Genomic DNA, 21,483 nt, shown 5'->3' with positions numbered 1-21,483 from the left:
GAAAAAAAAAAAAAAAAAAAAAGACAAAAAAAACAACACTTTGCGTTGCATTTAGACTATTTATTACCGGATTACAGGCCTGGCCGCGGTAACAGACTTTTACATGGAATTGTTTAATTATTTGTACTTTTCATGCCAGAAAATAAAAGTTCAGAATCTTACAGCCGTGCTGGTGTCTGTGCCGGAGGGCGGCGCGGTGAGTGTGCGGCTCAGGCCTGGGTCGAGGCTCAGCTCCTCGGCCCACAGAGGCTCGGAGGAGGGAGAAGCTCCGGAGGAACGCGATGGACACGCCCATCTGTCCCTCGGTGCCGGACGTGCCGTGTGTGTGTGTGTGTGTGTGTGTGTGTGTGTGTGTGCATCTCCGGATTGGTCACCTCCCGTGACTCGGGCTCTGAGAAGGCCGCCTGTGGTGCCAGCCGAAGGGCCTGCAGACAGTGTGGCCTGCCTCTGCCCTGTGCTCACCCTCGGCCCAAAGCAAAGGAGACGCACGTGGGTGGGATGTCATTTATTGTTTCAAGGTCACAGTGGGAGGCAGACACCATGGGCAGGGGTGGGGATGTGGGGGTGGGGGTGGGGGGATGACGGGGGAGGAGGGTGGCAGTGAGTCACCAGGCTATGGCCCGGGAGGGTGCACTTTAGTCCATTTTGGAGGCCCACTGAGGCCTGGGCAAATGGCTCTGCCCAGCCTGACCGCCCAAGAGCAGGGCAGGGGGCCCCTCACAGTTCCTGCCTGGGGGGGAGGGCATGGAGACTCAGAGGGGCCGGCCTCCGTCCAGACAGGCAGGCAGGTGGCACCACTGAGGCTGGTTCCATGCCTTGAGGTTCTGGGGCCAGAGAAAGAGACGATGGAACACAAATGGGGAGAGGTGGTGCCAACCCAGGTCTGTCTTCCTCAGACCCCACGCCCCCCCAGGCGGGCAGACCCCTCCCTGCCCACCTGGGCGGGCGGACCCCTCCCTGCCCACCTGGGCGGGCGGACCCCTCCCTGCCCACCTGGGAGGGCGGACCCCTCCCTGCCCACCTGGGCGGCGGGCGGACCCCTCCCTGCCCACCTGGGCGGGAGGACCCCTCCCTGCCCACCTGGGCGGGCGGACCCCTCCCTGCCCACCTGGGCGGCGGGCGGACCCCTCCCTGCCCACCTGGGCGGGCGGACCCCTCCCTGCCCACCTGGGCGGCGGGCGGACCCCTCCCTGCCCACCTGGGCGGCGGGCGGACCCCTCCCTGCCCACCTGGGCGGCGGGCGGACCCCTCCCTGCCCACCTGGGCGGCGGGCGGACCCCTCCCTGCCCACCTGGGCGGGCGGACCCCTCCCTGCCCACCTGGACGGGCGGACCCCTCCCTGCCCACCTGGGCGGGCGGACCCCTCCCTGCCCACCTGGGCGGCGGGCGGACCCCTCCCTGCCCACCTGGGCGGGAGGACCCCTCCCTGTCCACCTGGGCGGGCGGACCCCTCCCTGACCACCTGGGCGGGCGGACCCCTCCCTGCCCACCTGGGCGGGCGGACCCCTCCCTGCCCACCTGGGCGGTGGGCGGACCCCTCCCTGCCCACCTGGGCGGGCGGACCCCTCCCTGCCCACCTGGGCGGCGGGCGGCCCCCTCCCTGCCCACCTGGGCGGCGGGCGGCCCCCTCCCTGCCCACCTGGGCGGGTGGACCCCTCCCTGCCCACCTGGGCGGGCGGACCCCTCCCTGCCCACCTGGGCGGCGGGCGGCCCCCTCCCTCCCCACCTGGGCGGCGGGCGGACCCCTCCCTGCCCACCTGGGCGGCGGGCGGACCCCTCCCTGCCCACCTGGGCGGGCGGACCCCTCCCTGCCCACCTGGGCGGCGGGCGGACCCCTCCCTGCCCACCTGGGCGGCGGGCGGGGCTAGAGCTCGTCGTGGTCGCCGTCGGCGGGCGGCTCGGGGGGCGGCTCCTGGCAGGCGGCAGGCGTCGTCAGCTCCATGAGGTACTCACAGCGGCTGGGCTCCGTGGTGCTGGTCACCGTGGTCTCCTTCCCGCACAGCAGGCGCACCTGGGCGGCGGGCGGGCGGGCTCGGGCGGGCTGGCCAGGCCTGGGTCCCCCGCCCGCCCGCCCGCCGCCGTCTCCCCCGAGCCCCCGCCACTCACGGTGGTGGAGCGGCTGGGGCCCTGCCAGCAGCCTGTGCCCTGCTCGTACTTCATGGAGCTGAACTTGTCGTGCTCGGGGCCGGCCCACGAGCCCCAGGTGCTGCGGGAGAGCGGGTGCTGAGGCGGCCGGCAGGGGTTTGGGGTGCCGGCCGGCAAGGGTTTGGGGTGCCGGCCGGCAGGAGTTTGGGGTGCCGGCCGGCAGGGGTTTGGGGTGCCAGCTGGCAGCGGTTTGGGGTGGGGTGCCGGCCGGCAGGAGTTTGGGGTGCCTGCTGGCAGCGGCTTGGGGTGCCGGCCGGCAGGAGTTTGGGGTGCCAGCCGGCAGCGGTTTGAGGTGCCTGCTGGCAGCGGTTTGGGGTGCCGGCCGGCAGGGGTTTGGGGTGGGGTGCCGGCCGGCAGGAGTTTGGGGTGCCGGCCGGCAGCGGTTTGGGGTGCCGGCCGGCAGGGGTTTGGGGTGCCGAGGGGAAGGGGCTCGGCCTAAGCCACTCACCCGAGGCTGGTGGGAGAGCCGCCGCCGTGCTTGGGCTGCTGGGAGACATGCTTGAAGGGACAGAGCCGGTAGATATACCTGTTGAAGGACGGGACTGATGGGTGGGGCACACAGGCCCCCAGCCCGACATCCCACACACTGGTGGGGGGAGGGTGGCACCTTGCTCAGGCTCAGACCCTCCAAGCCCGCCCGCCCGCCCGCCCGCCTGCCCGCCCGCCCGCGGGGCGGTGGGAGGGGGACGCACTCATTGGTGGTGAGCTCGTAGCACTGTTTGTACAGGTAGGCAAACTCCCCCTCGGGGCCGAAATCAAAGGAAATCTCCTGCTCCAGGTTCCTGCGAGGGAAGGCCAAGTGGTGAAGGGCAGCCGGTGCCCACGCTGACTCAGGACGCTGCTGGGATTCCCGTGACTAATGGAGGGCCGTGTGGGCTGGGCTCCGGCTCCCTGCCACCTGGAGACCCCCCTCAGGAGCCACCCAGCCTGGCAGCAGGAGCAGCAGTTGCCTCGGCAACCCCATCGTCACCACCTCCGGGGAGCCACCCGCACTCATACTTGATGGCCTCCTCCATGTCCTTCAGGGACCGCTCGGCCTCCTCGAACTTGGTGCGGGCCTCCTGGGCAGCTGGTGGGGCAGAGTGGGCAAGGTCAGGGCCCTCCCCAAACCCAGGGAGAGGGGGAGGGGGAGGGGTAGCTGGACCCGCCTGCTTCCTGCCCCCAGGCGGCTCCGGGGAAGACCGCCAGGAAGGCCCTGCGGGTCTCACCAGCTGCAGACCCCACCCCGCTGCGCAGGCTCGTGGTTCCCAAGGGATCAGGGCCAGGGCTCCTGGGGCGCCTCTGGCTCCCCCCATCTATGAGGGTGGCACAAGCAAGCAGCACCCGGTGAGGAGGCAGAGGGGTCCTGGGCTGGCAGGCCTGGTTGTTCGGTGCCTATAGGTGACTGCGATGGGGGCGGGTGTGGCAGTGCCCCTCCCGGGCGGCCCAGGGAGCGCTCACCGTCAATCAGGGCCTGCGTCTGCTCGTCGTAGGGCGGCATCTTGTCCTCCGTGGGACTGGCTGGTTGGGGGGGCGTGAGTGGGGGCGGGGCCTCCTGGGGAAGGGGCAAGGTCAGCGCGTGGCCCTGCCTCTAGTCCCCACCCCCTTCTCCCCGACCCACACACACCTTGGGCTGCTCCCCCTGCACCTGGAAGTCTTCCTCCTCCTCTTCCTCCTCCTCTTCCTCCGGCTCTCCTTCTGGCTCCTCCTCCTCCTCCTCCTCTTCCTCGGGCTGTGAGGGTCCTGGGGGCTGCTCCTCCTTGGGCTCCGTGGGCTCAGGCACAGAAGGTGCTGGCGGGTCAGTGGGAAGCGCCTGTGGGTGTGCAGGGTGCTTGGTGCTGGGACTCGGGGTTCTCCCTCCATCCCCAGGGCAGGGTCCGCACTCACACCATTGCCCAAGAGTGGCCGCAGTGCCTCCTAAGGGGCCCGGGGGAGGGAGACAGCTGGGAGGGGGTTGGGTGGCCAGCTGGCTACGGTGGCCCAGTGCCAGAACTGGAGGCAGTTCCTTTGTGCGGCATCAGGGGGCTGGGGAGGGAGGGCGAGGACAGGGCCGCAGCCCCTCCCCCACTGACCTCGGAGCTGTACTTGTCCCTGATGGCAGCCCAGACACGGTCGTGGAAGGAGGCAGGGTCCATCTGCGCGTCTCCCCCGAGCAGGGTCTGTGTGCGTGTGTTGAGATGGTATCAAGACGGGGGGCTTCAGGGCCCCTCCTCGCCCCAGCCACTCACAAAGGGGAACCTCAGGCTGCAGGGCCAGGTGTGGGCAAGCCCACTGCCAAGGCCATGCCTGGGCCAGAATGAGGGATTGCAGCCACCAGAAGGGGGCAGCACAGGCCGGGAGGAGGAGGAGCCATCACCAGGGGAGGGACGGGGTACCTACTGGAGAGCCCCGGAGGGAGGAGAGGGGCGGAGCACGAGCAGCAGGATGGCCATGCCCCGGAGGGAGAGGCGGAGGCCGAGGAGGGACAGGAAGGGACCCAGCAGAGACAGGGATGGACAGAGGGACGGAGGAGCAGGGTCCCACTGCAGAGCCGAAGGCACGTGTGTGAGGAGGGCAATCTGGCTACACACACGTGGGGCCAGCGGGGCCATGGGAAGGGGAAGCTGGCTCTGACCTAACCAGATGCCCTCGGCACCACGTGGCCAGGCTCCAAGGGCAGGAAGTGACGCTGGTGGCTGCCTTCCTGGCTCCCACATGAGGCCAGGCCGGGGCCATGGGGCTTTCCGTGGGAGCGGCCCAGCCAGCTGGCCCTCGGCCCCTGGCCCTGGCGTCACGTGAGGCAGTCCCCGCTCGGAGTCCCAGGCCAAGGGGCAGGGCGGGTACCTGGGCTTCCCCTTCGGACAGCACCCCGTCCCCATCTGTGTCCAGCTCTGGGTGAGTCTGTAGCTCGGCCACTGAGACCCTGCGGGGCACAGGCAGAGACCGCCAGGTGAGCAGCGGGAAGTTGGAGGTGAGCTCTAGGGTTGGGGCCCCCTCCAGCCCCGACCCCTGGGATCCCCGCTGCTTCCCATCCCTTCCTTTAGTCTCTACCACACTGAAGAGGCTCAGAGGAGAGACAGAGACAGAGGTGGGATAGAGAGACACTTGGACAGTGTCTCCAGAGACCTCTCCTCACCACCAGCAGCATCCATCCCCTACCACCCTCAGCACCCAGCACCTCCAAACTGCCCGGTGCCCTCCACCCAGAGGGGCCCACACCCACGAGAGCCCAGGCACCGTCACACTCCCAACCAGGGGTGGCTCACCCGCCCATCTGCTCCCCTGGTCCGCCCCGGGGTGCCTGCCCAGCCTCCTGGCTCCCGACAGCCCACCCTCCACTGAGCCATTGTCTGGGGTCAGCGGCACAGCCGGGGCCCAAAGGGTCTGCCTTTGACCACAGAGTAGGCCTGGATAGTGGGAGCCCTCCTCACCTCCCTCAGCTCCTTGGGGGTCAGTTTCCCTCATCTCCACGACCACCTGTCTGTTCTGGACCCATCTCACACACGAGTAAGCGAAGGCTATTCAGAGAGCTCGGGGCCAGCTCAGGCCCAGGGCCGGGAGGTGGGGCTGGACCGAGGCCTGGGCAGGGGGACACTCACACGCCGTCCATGTTGTCGTCCAGCTCCTGGAAGGCACTGGCCGCCAGCTCCTGCTCCCGCTGGGCCTTGAGGGCGGCCTGCTGCTCTGTGGAAGGGCCAGCTGTCAGCCTCCATTCTGCCCACTGGCTCCCCCACCCCAAACCTGCCCTCCCCCAGCACCCCAGGCGCTGACTGTGTGCCTGGCCCTATGCGGGGCCTGGCCCTGAGCCAGGCCGCTGTGGGGGCAGGCCTGGGACGTGGATCTGAACAGGCAGGGCTGCAGAGACCCCGCAGGGGGCGGCTGGGGGCCAGGCCAAGGTTTGCCATGTGTGGGAGGCCCCATGATAGACCCCCAAGGGCCCCACCAGGCTCTCTCTCCCCATGAAGGAGCAGGGGGGGGATGGAGGCTGGGGTGGGAGTGTGACCAGGCAAGGGGGGTGACCTGGCGAGTCTGGGCCCTGAGACCTCCAGGGGCATTACATCCCGGACTGCTGGGCTGCGGGTGAGGAACGAGAGAAGAGGCACCAGGTCGCGGCCCCGAGCAGGAGTGTGGGCCGCAGGGAAGGGCAGGAAGCCCGCCGTGGGAGCAGGGCTTCCGGGAGGCGGCGGAGGGAGAGAGCAGACAGAGCACAGACCTAAGAAGCAGGAAGCCCGGACAGAGCCAAGGACGCCAGGTTCCGTCCGGCGGGAGGGGGCCGCCCGGCTTCCCGGCACTCGAGGGCTGAGCGCGCGTCCAAGTCAGCCAGAGGCCCGGAAAGAGGCGATGACTGGAAGCCAGAGCGGGGGGTGGCCAGGCCCCCACGGAGGAGGGGAGGGAGGGAGGGGGGTCCCTGAGGCGTCCCCACCCAACAAGCAGCTGGGATTCGGGCAGGAGCCTCTTCGTAGGAGCGCTCCCCTGACTTGGGGTGAAAGCCAAGACTCTCCATGGCCCCTCAGGCCCTGTCTCTCCCTCCAGCCACATGGCTGCCTGCTGCTCCTTAAAAACCCACACGGCGGTGCCTCGGGCCTGTGCACCTGCCCTGCAGGCGGCAGCTTCTCTCCTGTTTCAGTGCTGCATCCTGGCACCCGGCTGAGCCTGGCACACAGCAGGCACTCGGCAGATACTTGTCAGATAAACTACTGAATTATTGATTATGATAAATCAGGGCAGAGAGAGGGGGACGAGGAAGAACGCAGCAGACGCCCAGAGAGACGGGAGACATCAACAGCTTGGGGGGCTGCCAGCTCCTGGCTACCGGCCGTAGGAACAGCCGGAGCCGCACCTCCAGATCTCCCAGCAATGCCTGGCCCTTCGACCAGCCTGGAGGGTTTCTGTCCCACCCCCCCTCCTAGTGGCTCCCACGGTGTCTCCCCCAAGGAGCCCACTGAGAACAAGGACCGAGGCTTCCAACTTCCCGGCATGGTGACGTGACCGGCCAACAGCAAGAAAATGCTGAGCACAGCATACAACATCTCAAAACCAACCAAGGCAGCGGGAATTGCCAGGCCGCGAAGCGCCTGGAAGGGTAAGAGATGCGAAGGCTGATTTTGCCCGAAAGGACTTGCCCGTTCTGGATGTGTCTGTCTTGATGAGAACTTGTGGGGCCAAGGAGATGGAAATCAAAGTCCAAGGCGGGGAGCACAACAGCACACACTCTACTGTGGCCGCCATGGGGTTACCACACCGCCATGGGGCTACCCCCTTGGGGGAGAGAGGCTGGACGGGAAAGCACCCAGCCTTCGCTCAGATCTCAGCCCCAGCCTGAATTTGGATTTGGGAATCCCACGTGACTGGCAGGAAGAAAAGTCCTTTCTATCTGGGGGACTCGCATCCTAGGCTACAAATCCCTCCTGTAAAGGACCGAAAATCCGATGGCCAACGCACAAAGATAGCGAGGCAGGTGAGAACCGAGAATCAGCAGGAAAAACAGACCAACGGTGAGGGGCAAGGCTCCTGGGCCCGCTCTCCCTGCCACCCTGGCATACCTTCCCACAGCTTCTGGTGCCGGTCTTTGGCCTCCTTCTCGGGCTTCTCGGCCTCCTCCTTCGCCGTCCGCAGCATCTCCACCTGGCCCTCCAGGGACTTCTTCCCGGTCTGTAGCTCAGTGAGCTTTTGCTGGGTGGGGAGAAGGCAAGGGGCCAGCTCTTCCTTCTGATCTGCTTTCTTCCTCTTCCTCATAGACGGCTACTCCCGCCTCTACTCCACGTACAACCACAGGGCCTTTCCAAAGCTCACACCCGCCTGGTCCCCCGCAGCCCACTGAAGAGAAGCCCGAACACCTCAATGCAGTTCCAGGCCCCGTGTGACCAGGCCCTGCTGCCTCTCCAGCTCCACCTGCCCCACTGCTCTTTTTTTATTTTATTTTTTTGTTAATCCTCACCCAAATGTATTTTTTCCATTGATTTTTAGAACAAGTGAAAGGGAGGGAAGGAGGAGAGGGAAATGTGAAGTAAGAGAGACACTGCAACTGGCTGCCTCCTGAGTGCGCCCTGACTGCAGCTGGGAATCAAACCCACAACCCAGGAATCGGACCCATAGCACTTCGCTGCATGGACCAAAGCTCTAACCACCGAGCACACTGGCCAGGGCCCTATTGCTATTCTAAATATCCTATCTAATAAAAGTGATATGCAAATTGACCGTCGCTCCAAGACACAATATGACTGCCCCCATGTGGTCAAAGATGGCTGCCACCATGTGGACACAAGATGGCCGCCACAGATGGCCTGCAGGGGAGGGCAGTTAGGGGTGATCAGGCCAGCAAAAGAGGGCAGTTGGGGGAGACCAGGCTGGCAAAGGAGGGCAGTTGGGAGGGATCAGGCCAACAAGGGAGGCAGTTGGGGGAGACCGGGCCTGTAGGGGAGGGCAGTTGAGGAGGACCAGGCCTGCAGGGGAGGGCAGGAGGGGGAGCACACACTTGGGGGTACACCCTCCTCTGGCCCCCAAAAGCACACACCCTACTGAACTAACCCAGCTGCTGCTGACTGACACAGTCTTAAGTCCTCCCCAGTCACACAGTTATCAGCCTCATCCTACAGATGACAGAACCACAGCCCCGGGGTGCAGGCACCCCTCCTGTTCTGGGGCAGCGGAGCTCCCCAGCCCTCTTCAGCCTGCCACCTGACGCTCCACGCCTTTGCTGACCACTGTGGACCTGGAATGACCTGCCCAACAACTCGGTGCAAAGTGGACAATGAGTGAGCCGAGGCACAGGCAGTAACTGGCCCGAGGGCCCCTCTCGTAGGGAGAGGCCAAGCCCCGCCTCGCCTGCCCACGTCCCCGGGCCTCTGGTCAGCCCCTCGCCCTCACCTGCTTCTCTTCCCGAGCCTTCTTCCAGTCCTCAATGAGGATCTTCTTCAGGCGGAAGCCCTCGCGGGTAACCTCGGCTATCTGCAGCAACGTCTCTCTCTCCTTGCGGCCCTTCTCTCTGGGGCGAGGGACACACAGGCACCGCCAGGGGCCACTTAGGACCCATCAGATCTGCTCTCCCAACAGGGCTCAGCCCCACCCGCCGCCGCCATGTTGGGAAAGACAAGAGAGCGAACCCCCCTCCTCCACTCCCCAGACTCCCTCCTCGGAGCCCCAAATCCTTGTCCACGGGAGGAGGGGCAGCAGACAGGGTTCGCCCACCCTCAGGGTCAGAACAGGGAGCAGGGAGTGCTGGGATGTGAGGCTGAAGTTGGCTCCCAAGAGAGAAAGGAGAGAAAAGCACAGAAATCACAGACTCCCGGACAATCTGGCCGGTAAGCATGTTGTGTGTAATCAACCCTCTGCTTCAATAAAAGATCTTCCATCAGAAGAGTTTATACACATAAGTGTTCGGCTTCGTTGAAAAAACCAACCAGGCCCTCATCACCTGCCCTCAACTGACAGGAGTCGAGGGCAGCTGTCCCTTCAGATGCCACAATCCCCACCACTCTAAAGCCTCATGCTCAGCCTGCTTCTAGCATTTACATGACCTGCCTGTCACTTCAGTTTTCAGGTCCTGCTCCAGTGTAGCAATTAAAAGCATGGAGTCTCAAGTTAGACTGTCCTGGGTTTGAGTAGCAGCTCTACTATCTCCTAGCTACGTGACCCTGAAAAAGTCATTTTCCGCCGAAACCGGTTTGGCTCAGTGGATAGAGCATAGGCCTGCCGACTGAAAGGTCCCAGGTTCAATTCCAGTCAAGGGCATGTACCTTGGTTGCAGTCACATCCCCAGTAGGGGGTGTGCAAGAGGCAGCTGATCGATGATTCTCTCTCATCAATGTTTCTAATTCTCTGTCCCTCTCTCTTCCTCTCTGAAAAAAAAAAAAAAAAATCAATAAAAAAAATATACATTTTTAAAAAGCCATTTTCCTTCTAACCTTGAGATTCTTGACCTGTTGAACATGCAAATGATGCACCTCCTTCCCGGCCAGAGGGAGCCCTCACAGGGCACCTGGCACAGACTGAGCACTCGATGCTCAAACACAGAAAAGAGAGGGGGCCTGCTTCACCGGGCAGGGCAAGGCAAGGTCCTGGGGGCTGGCGGGGGGGGGGGGGGGGGGCACCCACATACCTGCAAGAATTCTCACAGACGGTCCCACTATTGTACTCATCCGTCCCGTCGCAGCAGTCTTAGGGCACAGGAGGGGGCACCATCAGACCTGGCAGCGCCTCCTCCTCCACCCGCCTCTCCTTCCCCACCCCCGGTGGGACCTCATGTACCACAGACTCCGTCGTTGACCCATCTGGAGGAGATGTACTGGGGCTTGTAGCCAGTGTTGGTGCAGTGGAAGCTGCTGTTAGGACAGGCAGCCGTGCCTTGGGGAAGAAGGAAGAGGAAGGGGAGTTTTCAGAGTGCTCAGGCCTTAACCCATCACATCCACCCAACAGAGCTCAAGAAAGGCAGACCAGCCGAAACCGGTTTAGCTCAGTGGATAGAGCGTCGGGCCTGTGGATTGAAGGGTCCCGGGTTCGATTCCCGTCAAGGGCATGTACCTTGGTTGCGGGTATATCCCCAGTGGGGGGTGTGCAAGAGGCAGCTGATCGATGATTCTCTCTCATCGGTGTTTCTGGCTCTCTATCTCTCTCCCTTCCTCTCTGTACAAAATCAATAAAATATATTTAAAAAAGAAAAGAAAGGCAGACCAGTGCTGCGTTAGGGGCAGAGGGACAGCTGCACACTCAAGGCCTGAAACTAAATTCTCTCATGCCCCCTCCTGACACGCTCCATCAAGACCCTCAGAACAGGCCCACGAGGTGCTCCCTCCCTCGCCTTCACCTGTCTCTGTCTGCCCACAGGCCCCGCCTTCTCTCCCACCTCCGAGCGCTGGCCCCTCCCACCTCCGGGCGCCGAGACCTCGGATTGGATGGGGGCCTCTCCGAGCTCCCGCAGTGCCCGTGGCTCTCACCACCAAACCAAGGACCACTTGCTTCTGTGCCAGCTTTCCCCATTAAGCCAACAGGGAGCAGTACTCTCTTTGTCACCACACAGGACCTGGCCTTGCCCAGGTGCTCAGTACACGTGCAACGAGTGAATGGGTGGATGGAGAAAAACTCACCTGGCTCATCCGAACCATCCTTGCAGTCACAGTAATCGTCGTTGACCTGATCAAAAGGGATGGTGACCGAGCCATCCAGGCACGTGAAAGGCTTGGACTCATCGTAGAAGTGATGGTCTGGGGAGGTGAGCAAGAGACTCAGCCCAGGGCAGGGAAGAGGCCTCTCAATCTAATGGCACCTCTGCTTCCACCCATTGGCTGAGCACTGCTACCGTCCCCTAAACCCAGAGGCAGGGAAACTGAGGCCAAAGGCTGTAAATGCCTCCCGGAGGAGCCCCAGCCTACCCCCTTCCACACCCCCCACCCCATCCAGCGGCAGACTCACTGGTGAGGGAGACGCCCCGAGGCCGCCGGACCTCCACGGCCCAGCACGCGGGGAGCAGCAGCACCAGCAGCAACATCTCGCCAGAGGCTCGGAGGCCGGAAACGGAGTCGGTGGAGGAGGCGGGCTGCGGGGAGACGCGCTGCAAGAGAGGAGCTGCAGGTCAGCGGCCGAGGGCTACTTCCAGCCGAAGGAAGGCACCTCTTCCTCCAGCCAATTGGGTTCCTCCATCGCTTCCGAGCCAGGGGCTCATGGGAAAAGATATCGGAAGATACCTTTCCGACCCGGCCCGAATCAATGGTGGGACCTCAAAACCTCCGCTCCCTATGGAGGGGGGGAGAGTGGACTAACCAATTCCCGCCAATGGGCCGAGGAAGCAAACAGCCTCCCCTTTCCCCGACGCACACCCTCAGGCTACCTCAATAGGAAATTGGGGTTCCCTCCCGCCCGCTAACTCATCACTTACATGGAGCAAGGGCAAAGGTCAATATCCACCGCGCCCCCCTAGCCCAGCAGCCAACAGTTCCTCCAGCGTGAAAAGGGAAAAGCGGAAGTGTGTTTCGTGCGTCACTTCCGGTAGCGCGCTGAGCGCCAAGACGGCGGCTCGGGGACGCCATGTTGGGAGTGGCACACAAGGCGCCGGAACCCGGGCGGCCATCTTGGATAGGACTACGAAGCCTTAGAGGGAATAGTTCTGGAGGTTTGCGCTTAATGGCGGCGCAAGGTGCCTCCATCTTGGGAGTGGCAGGTTCTGCCATCGCCAAAGAAAGTTCCTGAAAAAACGCAGGCGAATATCCTGTGGGTTGGAGGCGGGAGGAGGGGGGGGAAAAAAAAAGACGACCACGTGACTCTTAAAGAGCCCTCCCCCACCCTATGGCGGCGCCCCATGCTGGGCCCGCCCCTCCACAGCGCCAGCCAATGAGAGCAGCGGTGCGGAACGCGGACGGTTTCCATGGGAGCGGAAAGGGAGGAGGGGAGGAGGTTACCTAGCAATTGGGAGATGCTGCTAGGCCCAGCCAAACGGTAGGAAAGTGCTTTCTCTGAGCCGGAGAAACCCGAACTGACGGATCCCTGACAGAGGCGATTCCTAGTCGCCCCCCCCAGCCCCTTGGACCTGCCTTTGTCCCCAACCCAATCATGACGTCTCCCCTGTGCTGGCTGGCCGCCACCAGTGCCACGGTGCCTCCTCCGGACCAGATTCCGACTTCTTCCAAGGCCAAGGGCACTCAAGATCAGACCAAAGGCCACCCTAGTAGAGTCAAGGTCCCCGGACAGGCCTGGCCTCCAGTCCATTTCAAGGGACCCACCCATGGGAAGGCCGCTATCCAACTTCAGATGGCTGAGTTACAAAGGAAGATACAAGTATTAGGTAAGATGACTCCAAAGGGCATACAATGGTCCCTAGTCGGCAATGTCCACTCAGCCCTCTGACCAGGAATGGTGTGACAAGGGTGCTTCACCAGCATTCATCCAGGTGATCAGTTCAGGTGGCAAAAACTCATAAAAACTCTTCTCATAAAACTCCTGGCCCTGGCTGGTTTGGCTCAGTGGATAGAGCATGGGCCCTCCGACTGGACTGATGAGTCTGGGATTTGATTCCAGTCAAGAGCATGTACCGCATGTACCTCAGTTGCAGGCTGGGTCCCCAGCCTGGGTCAGTGCATTTGGGGGAGGCAACCAGTTGATGTGTCTCTCTCACGTGTTTCTCTCTCTCTGCCTCTTCCCCTTCTTTCCACTCTCTCTAAAAACCAATGGGGGGGGGGGGGAATTTCCTTGGGTGAAGATTAACGAAAGAAAAAGCTTTTCCTAGACTCGGGAGTCAACTGGATTGTATTTCATACTTTTGTGTAATTTCAACTCTCATGTATGGATTGGTGAAAAACATAGATTCTAGAGACAGACATTCTGGGCTCAAATCCTGGCTCTGCATATACTGATGGTTTGATCTTGGGCACTAAGAGTAACCTAATTGCTCTCAGTTTCTCCATCTGTAAAATGGGGATAACAGTACAACACCATAGGTAGTTGAAATGTGTTAAGTGCTTAGAGCAGTGGCACATGGTAGCACACTATAAGTTGCAAACCAGTGGTTCTCAATGGATGAGGTTCATTTTGCTCCCCAGGGGGCATTTGGCAAAGTCTGGAGGCTTTTATAGTTGATTGTTTATCTTTAGAGAGAGAGAGATATCACACTGATTTGTTGTTCCACTTATTTATGTATTCGTTGGTTGATTCTTTTTTTAAAATATATATTTTATTGATTTTTACAGAGAGGAAGGAAGAGGGATAGAGAGTTAGAAACGTCAATGAGAGAGACATCGATCAGCTGCCTCCTGCACATCCCCAACTGGGGATGTGCCTGCAACCAAGGTACATACCCTTGACCGGAATCAAACCCGGGACCCTTCAGTCTGCAGGCCGACGCCCTATCCACTGGCCGTTGGTTGATTCTTAAATGTGCCCTGAGGATCAAACGCACAATCTTGGTGTATTAGGACAATGCTCTAACCATCTAAGCTAACTGGCCAGCGCTAAAGACATTTTTGGTTGTCACATAATTAGGGGTGGGAGGATGCTGCTGGTATCTAGAGGGTGGAGGTTGGGAATGCTATTCAACATCCCAAAATACACAGGGCAACTCACTACAGTAAATAACTGCACATCCCAAGTGTCAGTCATGCCGAGGTTGGGAAAACCTGGTGTAAACCAGTATTGTTTTATTATTAACCAGAGGCCCAGTGCACGAAAATTCATGGACTTGGTGCGGGATGGGGTCCCTCAGCCCAGCCTGCACCTTCTTGCAGCCCGACACCCCTCGGGGGATGTCCACCTGCCGGCTTAGGCCTGCTTCCCAGGGGATCAGGCCTAAGCTGTCAGTCAGATATGCCTGTGGAGGCTTGGGAGCCCCCTTGGGAAATGTCCAACTAACGGCAGGCCTAAGTCGTTAGTCAGACACCCTTAGCGCTGCCATGGAGGTGGGAGAGGCACCCACCACGGCTGCTGCGCTGGCCAGCCATGAGCCGGCTTCTGGCTGAGTGGTGTTCCCCCAATGGAAACACACCAACCACCAGAAAGCAGCTCCTGCATTGAGCCTCTGCTCCCTGGTGGTCAGTGCACGTCATAGTGACCAGTCATTCTGGTTGGTTCCCCGTTAGGGTCAATTTGCATGTTACCCTTTTATTATATAGGATTATTATATAGGATAGGGGGAATCTTGCAGAGTGGTTGAAGGTCAAGAGTCAGACTGTTTGTGATCTTGAACAATCTAATAAGCCTGAGCCTCAGTCTTCTCACCTATGAAATGGGTATGATGTGGATATGTACCTATTGGCATACTATATTTTATATCTGCAAAGTTCTTAGTTCAGCATCCAACACATAGTAAATGCTCTAAGCAAAATATTGTTATAACATTAAATTGATGACTACAAAAAGGCTATCCCTCTGGGAAGTCTTTCCCATCCCCATGATGCTCTGCTTGTACCTGCCCACATCACTTGACCCCAGAGAGTGATCGGAAGGCCTTTTATGAGAGCAGCCAGTGGAACATCAAGAAGAATCAGGAAACCATCAACCACCTACATGAGGAGAACAGGGTGCTGCAGCTACGGCTGAGGGACCTGCTCAAGGTGAGGGTTCAGCAGTGGGAGGAGCGGTCCCAGGGGCAGCACCAGCACTCCCAGCACTCCCAGCACAGGGCACTGCCTCAGGTCCAGGTGGCCTGGGTAAGTGGTGACTGGGCTCCCCTCCTTGCAGGGAGAAGAGAAAGTGGTCCAGGCAGTGATTCAGGAATGGAAGTCGGAAAAGCCATACCTGAAGAACAGGACAGGCCAGGTTTGCCCCAACCCCTACTCCACTGACAGTCTCCTTCCTTCCCAGCCTGGGTCCCTTCCCCACTGGACTCCCTCCCTCCTCCCCGCCCTCTCTAGTCCTGTCTCCCCACCCTCCACCACTCATTTATTCACACAGTTAATTTTTATCACCTGTCAACCATGTGCCTGGCTTGGTATTAGGTATTGTTGATCATGCAGTGAGAAAAAACACAGACCAAGTTCCCACTGGGACAGGGATTTGCACTTTTGAGTGGGGGGGTGGGAGTCAGCAAAGACCCCTCTCTTTCTGATGTGATGCTTGAGCTGAGAACGGTCCAGGCAGGAAATGATGGGGGTTGAGGGCAGGCAGAGGGAACAACAAGGCAAAGTCCCTGGGGTAGGAACAAGTGTAAAGTGTTGGAGGCCAGTGTGGCTAAATGGGAGTGAGAAAGGGGAACATGGGAGGAGGGGGTCAACAGGAGCGACTCTTACATCAGGCCATGATGAAAAGAGGGGGATTTTATATGCTAAGGCTCAGGTAAGTGGAGAAGGACTGAGAGAGAGCAAGAGTGGAAGTCAGGAGGAAGTCATTTTGGTGAAAGATGGTGTTGGATGCACTAGGGTGAAAGCTGGAAACAGGAAGCAAGAATCTGGGGAGCACCAAAACTGGTTTCGCACAGTGGGTAGAGCGTCGGCCTGCGGACTGAAAGGTCCTGAGTTCGATTTTGGTCAAGGGCATGTACCTTGGTTGCAGGCACATCCCCAGTGGGGGGTGTGCAGGAGGAGCTGACTGATATTTCTCTCTCATCGATGTTTCTGACTCTCTATCCCTATCCCTCTCAATTCCTCTCTGTAAAAATCAATACAATATATTTTTTTTAAAAAGAATCTCGGGCAACCTTTTTTTAAAAAATATATATATTTTATTGATTTTGTACAGAGAAGAAGGGAGAGAGATAGAGAGCTAGAAACATCGATGAGAGAGAGTCATCGATCAGTTGCCTCTTGCACACCCCCCACTGGGGACATGCCCGCAACCAAGGTACATGCCCTTGACCGGAATCGAACCCGGGTCCCCTCAGTCCCCAAGCCGACGCTCTATCCATTGAGCCAAACCGGTCCCGGCTCGGGCAACCTTTGAAATAGAGCAGGTAACTGCTAACAAATTGAACATACATGGGAGAGAAAAAGAAGTGGGGATGACAGAGTTTTGGACTTGAGCACTTGGAAGGAAGGATAGAGCACCATGAGCTGAGATGGGAAGACTGAGAAGGGCAGGTTTGGAGAAAGATCAAGTGCTCAAATGGGTAGCAGTGGTTTTGAGGCGCCTGGGGACACAGCTGGAAGGCAGTGTAGGTGTGGATACATGAGCCTGAATTTTGGGGGGAGGCTAAATTTGGGTGTCTCCAGTGCACAGGTGGCCTTTAAAACCCTGAGTATGGATGAGAGATCATGATGGGGGTGGGCGCAGACATAGGAGAGAGGAGCCTGGGGCTGTCTCGCCAAAGGCAAAGGAGACAAGCAAGGGACAAGCAGGGAGGGGGGTGGAAAACCAGGGGATGGGCTTCTGGAAGCCACCACAGTAGAACACCTGCAGGAGGAGGGTCAGATGCTGCTCAGAGACAGGAGAGAGAGATGGGAACCAAAAGACGGAAGGAAGCGCTGGAGGAGGGGCTAGGCAGGGTTCAGACCCCTGCTCTCGCTCCCCTCCCTCCAGCAGGCCCTGGAGTACCTGGACCACCAGCTGAGTGAGAAGGTGAAGCAACGGAACGCTCTCCGCCACCAGCTGGGATTGCGGCAGAAGCGGCTGGAGGAGCTCCAGCTGCAGCACAGCCTACGTGAGATGGAGATGGCGGAGGTGCATGATAGCAACACTGAGGTGGCTAAGGTGCGGCCAGGGAGGTCTGGAGGGCTGGGAGGTGGACGGCTGCAAAGGGGCTCTTGATCCAGGGGGGACCCCCAGGAGAGAAGGGTGGAGGGGACTCAGCCCGGCCTTGTCTCCCTCTAGACCTTGCGGAACCTGGAGAACCGCCTGGAGAAGGCTCGGATGAAGGCGGAGGAGGCGGAACACATCACCCATGTGTACCTGCAGCTCAAGGCCTATCTCCAGGTAGGGACCAGAATGGCTGGGGACGGGGAGGCCAGTGGGAGGGCCAGCCTGGCCCGGGACAGTGGTCACAGGCTGCCCCACTCCTCACACCCCAGGGAGAGAGCCTTCACTTCGAGAACCGTGTGGACTTCATGGAGGCTGAGGCGGTGAGGATGAAACGTGAACTGGAGGAGCTGCGCGTGGTGAACCAGGAGGCACTCAACACCCGGAACGTTGCCAAGGTGCCAGCTCACTGGTCCCTGGGAATCCTACCCACACACACGGTCTCCTGGCCCCAGAATCTGAACCCCAGCTGTCCCGGAGCCCCTCCTGTTTGTCTCTCAGGCCTTACAACCTGGTTCAGTCGGGCCTGTGGCTCTGACCCTGAGCCATGGTAGATGCCAACTGGTCCTGCTGTTCCCCTGCCTGCCCTCCAGAGCCAGCTGCAGTATCTGGAGGAGACTGTGTTCCGAGAGCGCAAGAACCGCGAGCACTACGTGAGCGAGTTCAAGAAACTGGCGGAGGAGAGGAAACTGCAGAACGAGCGCATGGAGCGCAAGGTGGGTGTACCCGGGGGTGCCAGGACCCCGGCCCTGTCCCGCGCTCCTGGTCCCTGCTTGGCTGTCCTCACCTGAGCTAAGGTTTTCCCTGGACCCCCAGACTGGCCCACCTATTCCCTGACCCATGTCCAGATACCCTTTCTTGGCCTCTGTCCTAAGCCCTTGTCCACAACCTGACCCTGGACCTGACCTCAACCTGGAGCAGACCCAGCGGGAGCACGTGCTGCTGCAGTCCGATGATACGACCCAGGACAACCGGAAGGCCAGGGAGGAGGAGCTGGAGATGCGCTGGAGCATGTACCAGATGGAGATGCTCTTCGGCAAGGTCAAGGACGCCACCGGCGTGGCCGAAGCACACGTGAGTGCTGCCTGCAGCCCTGTGCCCTGGATCAACACCTCAGCACGCAAACGTGCTCTCTTAACGTCCAACCCTTCTTCCTCCAGCTACCGCTCCGTCTCTCCGCTGCCCCTTACCACAGCACCCATGCAAACTGTCTGTACTCACCGTTTCTTCTCCTTCTGTCAGGCTTACGCTGACTTCTTGGTCCTGGAGGCCCTGTGAAAGCTGGGAGTTTTGTCTCTCCTGTGTCTCCATCAGCTGTAACATGGCCGAGGGCCTAGCAAACTGCCCAGTGCCACCTTAGCCCTGGGCAAGCCAGACCCCTGCCCTGGGCCTCCCTCTTTGCAATGTCTTCCTTGAAATTTCCTAAGACCCTATGTCCCCTGCTGGCAAACAGTGATCCTGCTGGACCCCAGTCTGTTTCCCCCCCGTTTGGGCACTCCCCCACCCTCTATTCTCCCCATGGGATGACCCCCAGGGGTCCGGCACTTGGATCTGTGATGTCACCTGAGGCACTGTAGCCAGGTGTCTTTCAGAAATTGGCCTGGTGACAGGATTGTTTCCACAGCGGGCCAGTATTTCCTCATGGGATTGGGTGAGATCTACCCCCCCCCCCTTGCCCAGAATGTTCTAGGCACCTTGATTTTGGAAAGCAGCTATGGGCACTGCTACCCTGCCTCACACGCGGATTTTTGGCCGATTCAAATTCCTGATACAGAGGGGGAAAGGCTCAGCAAATATTATTAGTCCCAGGCTACCCACCTGTGAGGCAGCCCTGAGTCCTATTCAGAGTCAGCACGCTTCACTGTGCGGAAGCTGTCAGCTCAGCCACCTATTCTTGCCCCGGGGTTGAAGAGGAGGGTGGCAGCGGGGCCTGCCCAGGCCCTCGCTCTGACTGGGTTGGTGGGCCCTAGGCGGTGGTGCGGCGGTTCCTGGCGCAGAGCGACACCTTCACGCAGTTGGAGATGCTCAAGAATGAGAACGCGGAGCTGCTGCAGGGACTGAAGGAAGAGAAGCAGCAGCTGCATCAGGAGCTCGAAGAACACAAGTACTCAGGGGAGACCATGCTAGTGAGGTGAGGCCCCAGTGCCAGAGGCGGGGGAGGGGGGGCACCCCACGGGGTCCTCTGCACTCCCACAGCTCTCTCCCCGCTCCCTGCAGTGAACAGAGGCTGCAGACTGAGTTGCAGAGTAGCCTCAATGCAGAGCAGCAGCGGAAGGCTGAGGCCCAGGCCCAACTGGATCAGGCCACGCGGGCGATGCAAGTTGTGAGGGAGGGCATGGAGGAACTGGCGGGCAAGCTGAACCACCTCACACTGGACAGCCAGGTCTCTGAGAAAGACCTACCCGGAGCCACCGAGGACTTAGCCCCTCAGGTGGGTGTCCGCCCCATAGCCCCATTGGAAGGACCCCTCCCTCCCCCCCGCATCAAGGACATCAGAAGCCCACTTAGAAGGGAGTCCCTACCCCACGTTTCTGGAGTAACTCCCTTATTCCTTAAGTGGCCCAAGACTTCAGAGTCCCTGTGCTGCCTCAAGACCCACCCCCAGAGGAAAGTCCCACTTTGTCCCCCAACCCAAAACCTCAGCGACCTGGCTGCAATGCCGGAGCACCCTGAGACAGAAGCCCCACCCTTGTCTGCAGCAAAGTACCATTTCTCCAGGTCATCCTTGCAATGGCTTCTCTCTGGTAATCCCCTCCCCTCAAAAGAAGATCCCCCACCCCTTGTTCAAGGCCCTGGACAGCAGCACCACCCCTGTGGGTGGCCCCTCACCTTCCAACTCGACCCCTGGAAGCAAAAGCCCCTTCCTGGTGGAATCTGCCCGAGGCCCTACCCCTCCGGACTGACGCAGCTCCTCCCCCGCAGCCGCAGGAGGCCGGGGGCTCTGCTGAGAAAGAGCTGGATCGCACGGCCAGTGACTATATGCCCAAGCTGCTGGGCCTGGTGGAGGAGAAGCTGCTGATGCTGCAGGCGCAGTTCGACAGCCAGGAAATTCCGGAGATGCTGCGCCACATAGCGAATCGCGAGGTACCCAGGGGTTGGGGGGAAGGGGGAGAGGGGGGACACACTTCAGGGAGCTACAGCAATCCGTGGGAGACCTGGAGAAGGCCGCTCATTAGAAATGGGACTGGGAGGTCAGAGGGCAGGGTTGAATGGGGTGTCAGGGGTGGAGCCTCAGGACGCCCCAGGGACCAGGGGCGGGCCTGGCGGGAGGACCAGGAGGTGGGACTGGGCATCAGGGTGCGAGGGGAGAACGAAGGCCACAGCTGGGCCACAGTTGGCGGAGGGGCTGTTTGGAAGCGAATCTATCCTGGGATGGGGTGGGAGGAGGGGGCACAGGACTGCCCTGTGGCCCCTGCCCCACCCACAGTCTTCTCTCCCGCCCCCCTCCTCCCAGTTCTACACCAACCTGGAGGGAAAGCTGCCCCCGCACAACACCCGCATCACCTTCCCCCTGGCCAGCGCCGCGGACAAGTTCTTTGGTCAGTCCAGTGGGGAGAGGGAGGGCGTGGGGCTGTGGGAGGTCCTCCGAGACTCGACAAGGCCGAGGTGAGTGGGGTGTAAAGGCTGCGGAGATCTGAGCAGGGATGGGAACCTGGATCCCCACCCCCCCTCTCCCCCAGACGAGGAGGACACCGAGGACGACGACAACGACCTGGTGTCTCGCGCGGGCCTCAAGATCCGCTCCCAGAAACTGATTGATTCTCGCAGCAAGAAGCGCAAAAGCCCTCGGAAGTCCTAGACTCGCCCTCGCACCCGCCTGGCCTCTCCCGGCCTCTGGGAGCTCCGAGTCCTCGGCGCCCAGCCCCCCGGCCCCGGGGTCCTTTGAGGGCTGAGCGGCCGGACGGAGCGAGCCGGCCTCGGCGCCCGGAATAAATATCCGGCGGCCCGCCGGCCTCGGAATCACAAATAAATGTCACCGACCAGCCTCCTGGGTATTGGCCTCTCCTTGACCCGGCACCTCCCCAAAGACAGCTGGTCCCAAACCGGGGGCCACAGCACTGCCCCTCCCATCAGCCGGGGACACAGAGGGGGGCCTCCGGAGAGTCGCCCCCACCTGGGAGGACCAGCCCTCCGCTGGGGACCGGGGACTCCCCACCTGGGGCACAGCCTGCCCCGCCCGCCCTGCACTGAGCTCCCCCGCACCGGGCCACGGCGAGGGGCCCCCCAGGA

The 21,483-nt window shown here is 60.9% G+C and overlaps 2 protein-coding genes across 8 annotated transcripts; one reads left to right on the top strand and one right to left on the bottom strand.

The window, feature by feature from the left end:
• Nucleotides 1–45: 45 nt before the first annotated feature.
• Nucleotides 46–12,072, bottom strand: PRKCSH (protein kinase C substrate 80K-H). Of its 6 annotated transcripts, none has more exons than XM_036459745.2 (18): nucleotides 11,975–12,072; nucleotides 11,512–11,650; nucleotides 11,187–11,303; nucleotides 10,351–10,446; nucleotides 10,202–10,259; nucleotides 8,971–9,088; nucleotides 7,647–7,776; nucleotides 5,703–5,787; nucleotides 4,948–5,026; nucleotides 4,197–4,283; nucleotides 3,752–3,937; nucleotides 3,586–3,679; nucleotides 3,145–3,214; nucleotides 2,838–2,927; nucleotides 2,594–2,671; nucleotides 2,107–2,206; nucleotides 1,848–2,011; nucleotides 46–824 (listed from the first exon to the last, which is right to left on the bottom strand). In XM_036459745.2, the coding sequence occupies exons 2-17, from the start codon at nucleotides 11,585–11,587 to the stop codon at nucleotides 1,865–1,867; spliced, it is 1,611 nt and encodes a 536-aa protein (XP_036315638.1). In that variant the 5' UTR covers nucleotides 11,588–11,650; nucleotides 11,975–12,072; the 3' UTR covers nucleotides 46–824; nucleotides 1,848–1,864. The 6 variants fall into 6 exon arrangements, with proteins under 6 accessions (XP_036315638.1, XP_045445221.1, XP_045445223.1 ...); XM_045589265.1 differs by lacking the exon at nucleotides 11,975–12,072 and adding an exon at nucleotides 1,789–1,800 and having other exon boundaries at nucleotides 1,855–2,011; nucleotides 11,512–11,754; XM_045589267.1 differs by lacking the exon at nucleotides 11,975–12,072 and adding an exon at nucleotides 1,640–1,667 and having other exon boundaries at nucleotides 11,512–11,753.
• ODAD3 (outer dynein arm docking complex subunit 3) lies at nucleotides 11,976–21,238 on the top strand. 2 transcript variants are annotated; one of them, XM_045589264.1, is made up of 13 exons: nucleotides 11,976–12,877; nucleotides 15,016–15,137; nucleotides 15,265–15,342; nucleotides 17,038–17,208; nucleotides 17,329–17,430; nucleotides 17,526–17,651; nucleotides 17,847–17,969; nucleotides 18,175–18,327; nucleotides 19,224–19,384; nucleotides 19,471–19,684; nucleotides 20,176–20,337; nucleotides 20,708–20,792; nucleotides 20,934–21,238. In XM_045589264.1, the coding sequence occupies exons 1-13, from the start codon at nucleotides 12,646–12,648 to the stop codon at nucleotides 21,050–21,052; spliced, it is 1,848 nt and encodes a 615-aa protein (XP_045445220.1). In that variant the 5' UTR covers nucleotides 11,976–12,645; the 3' UTR covers nucleotides 21,053–21,238. The 2 variants fall into 2 exon arrangements, with proteins under 2 accessions (XP_045445220.1, XP_036315632.1); XM_036459739.2 differs by having other exon boundaries at nucleotides 11,977–12,877; nucleotides 20,182–20,337.
• The last annotated feature ends 245 nt before the right edge of the window (nucleotides 21,239–21,483 follow it).

Source organism: Pipistrellus kuhlii, unplaced genomic scaffold (assembly GCF_014108245.1).
Source record: "Pipistrellus kuhlii isolate mPipKuh1 unplaced genomic scaffold, mPipKuh1.p scaffold_m20_p_30, whole genome shotgun sequence".
In the NCBI taxonomy this organism is placed as follows: domain Eukaryota; kingdom Metazoa; phylum Chordata; class Mammalia; order Chiroptera; family Vespertilionidae; genus Pipistrellus; species Pipistrellus kuhlii.
The sequence above is the reverse complement of the archived record's forward strand: the minus strand, read 5'-3'. Positions and strand labels throughout refer to the sequence as shown.

Bases quoted from the DNA above. Each gene is read 5' to 3' on its own strand.
- PRKCSH (XM_036459745.2), bottom strand. From the start codon at position 11,587: ATGTTGCTGCTGGTGCTGCTGCTCCCCGCGTGCTGGGCCGTGGAGGTC. The intron at 9,089-10,201 runs GTATGTGGGTGC...CCCTCGCCCCAG, and splicing joins GTCTGTGAGAATTCTTGCAG to AGAGAAGGGCCGCAAGGAGA. The intron at 7,777-8,970 runs GTGAGGGCGAGG...CTCCCCACCCAG, and splicing joins AGGCTCGGGAAGAGAAGCAG to CAAAAGCTCACTGAGCTACA.
- ODAD3 (XM_045589264.1), top strand. From the start codon at position 12,646: ATGACGTCTCCCCTGTGCTGGCTGGCCGCCACCAGTGCCACGGTGCCT. The intron at 15,138-15,264 runs GTGAGGGTTCAG...CCCTCCTTGCAG, and splicing joins GGCTGAGGGACCTGCTCAAG to GGAGAAGAGAAAGTGGTCCA. The intron at 17,209-17,328 runs GTGCGGCCAGGG...GTCTCCCTCTAG, and splicing joins GCAACACTGAGGTGGCTAAG to ACCTTGCGGAACCTGGAGAA.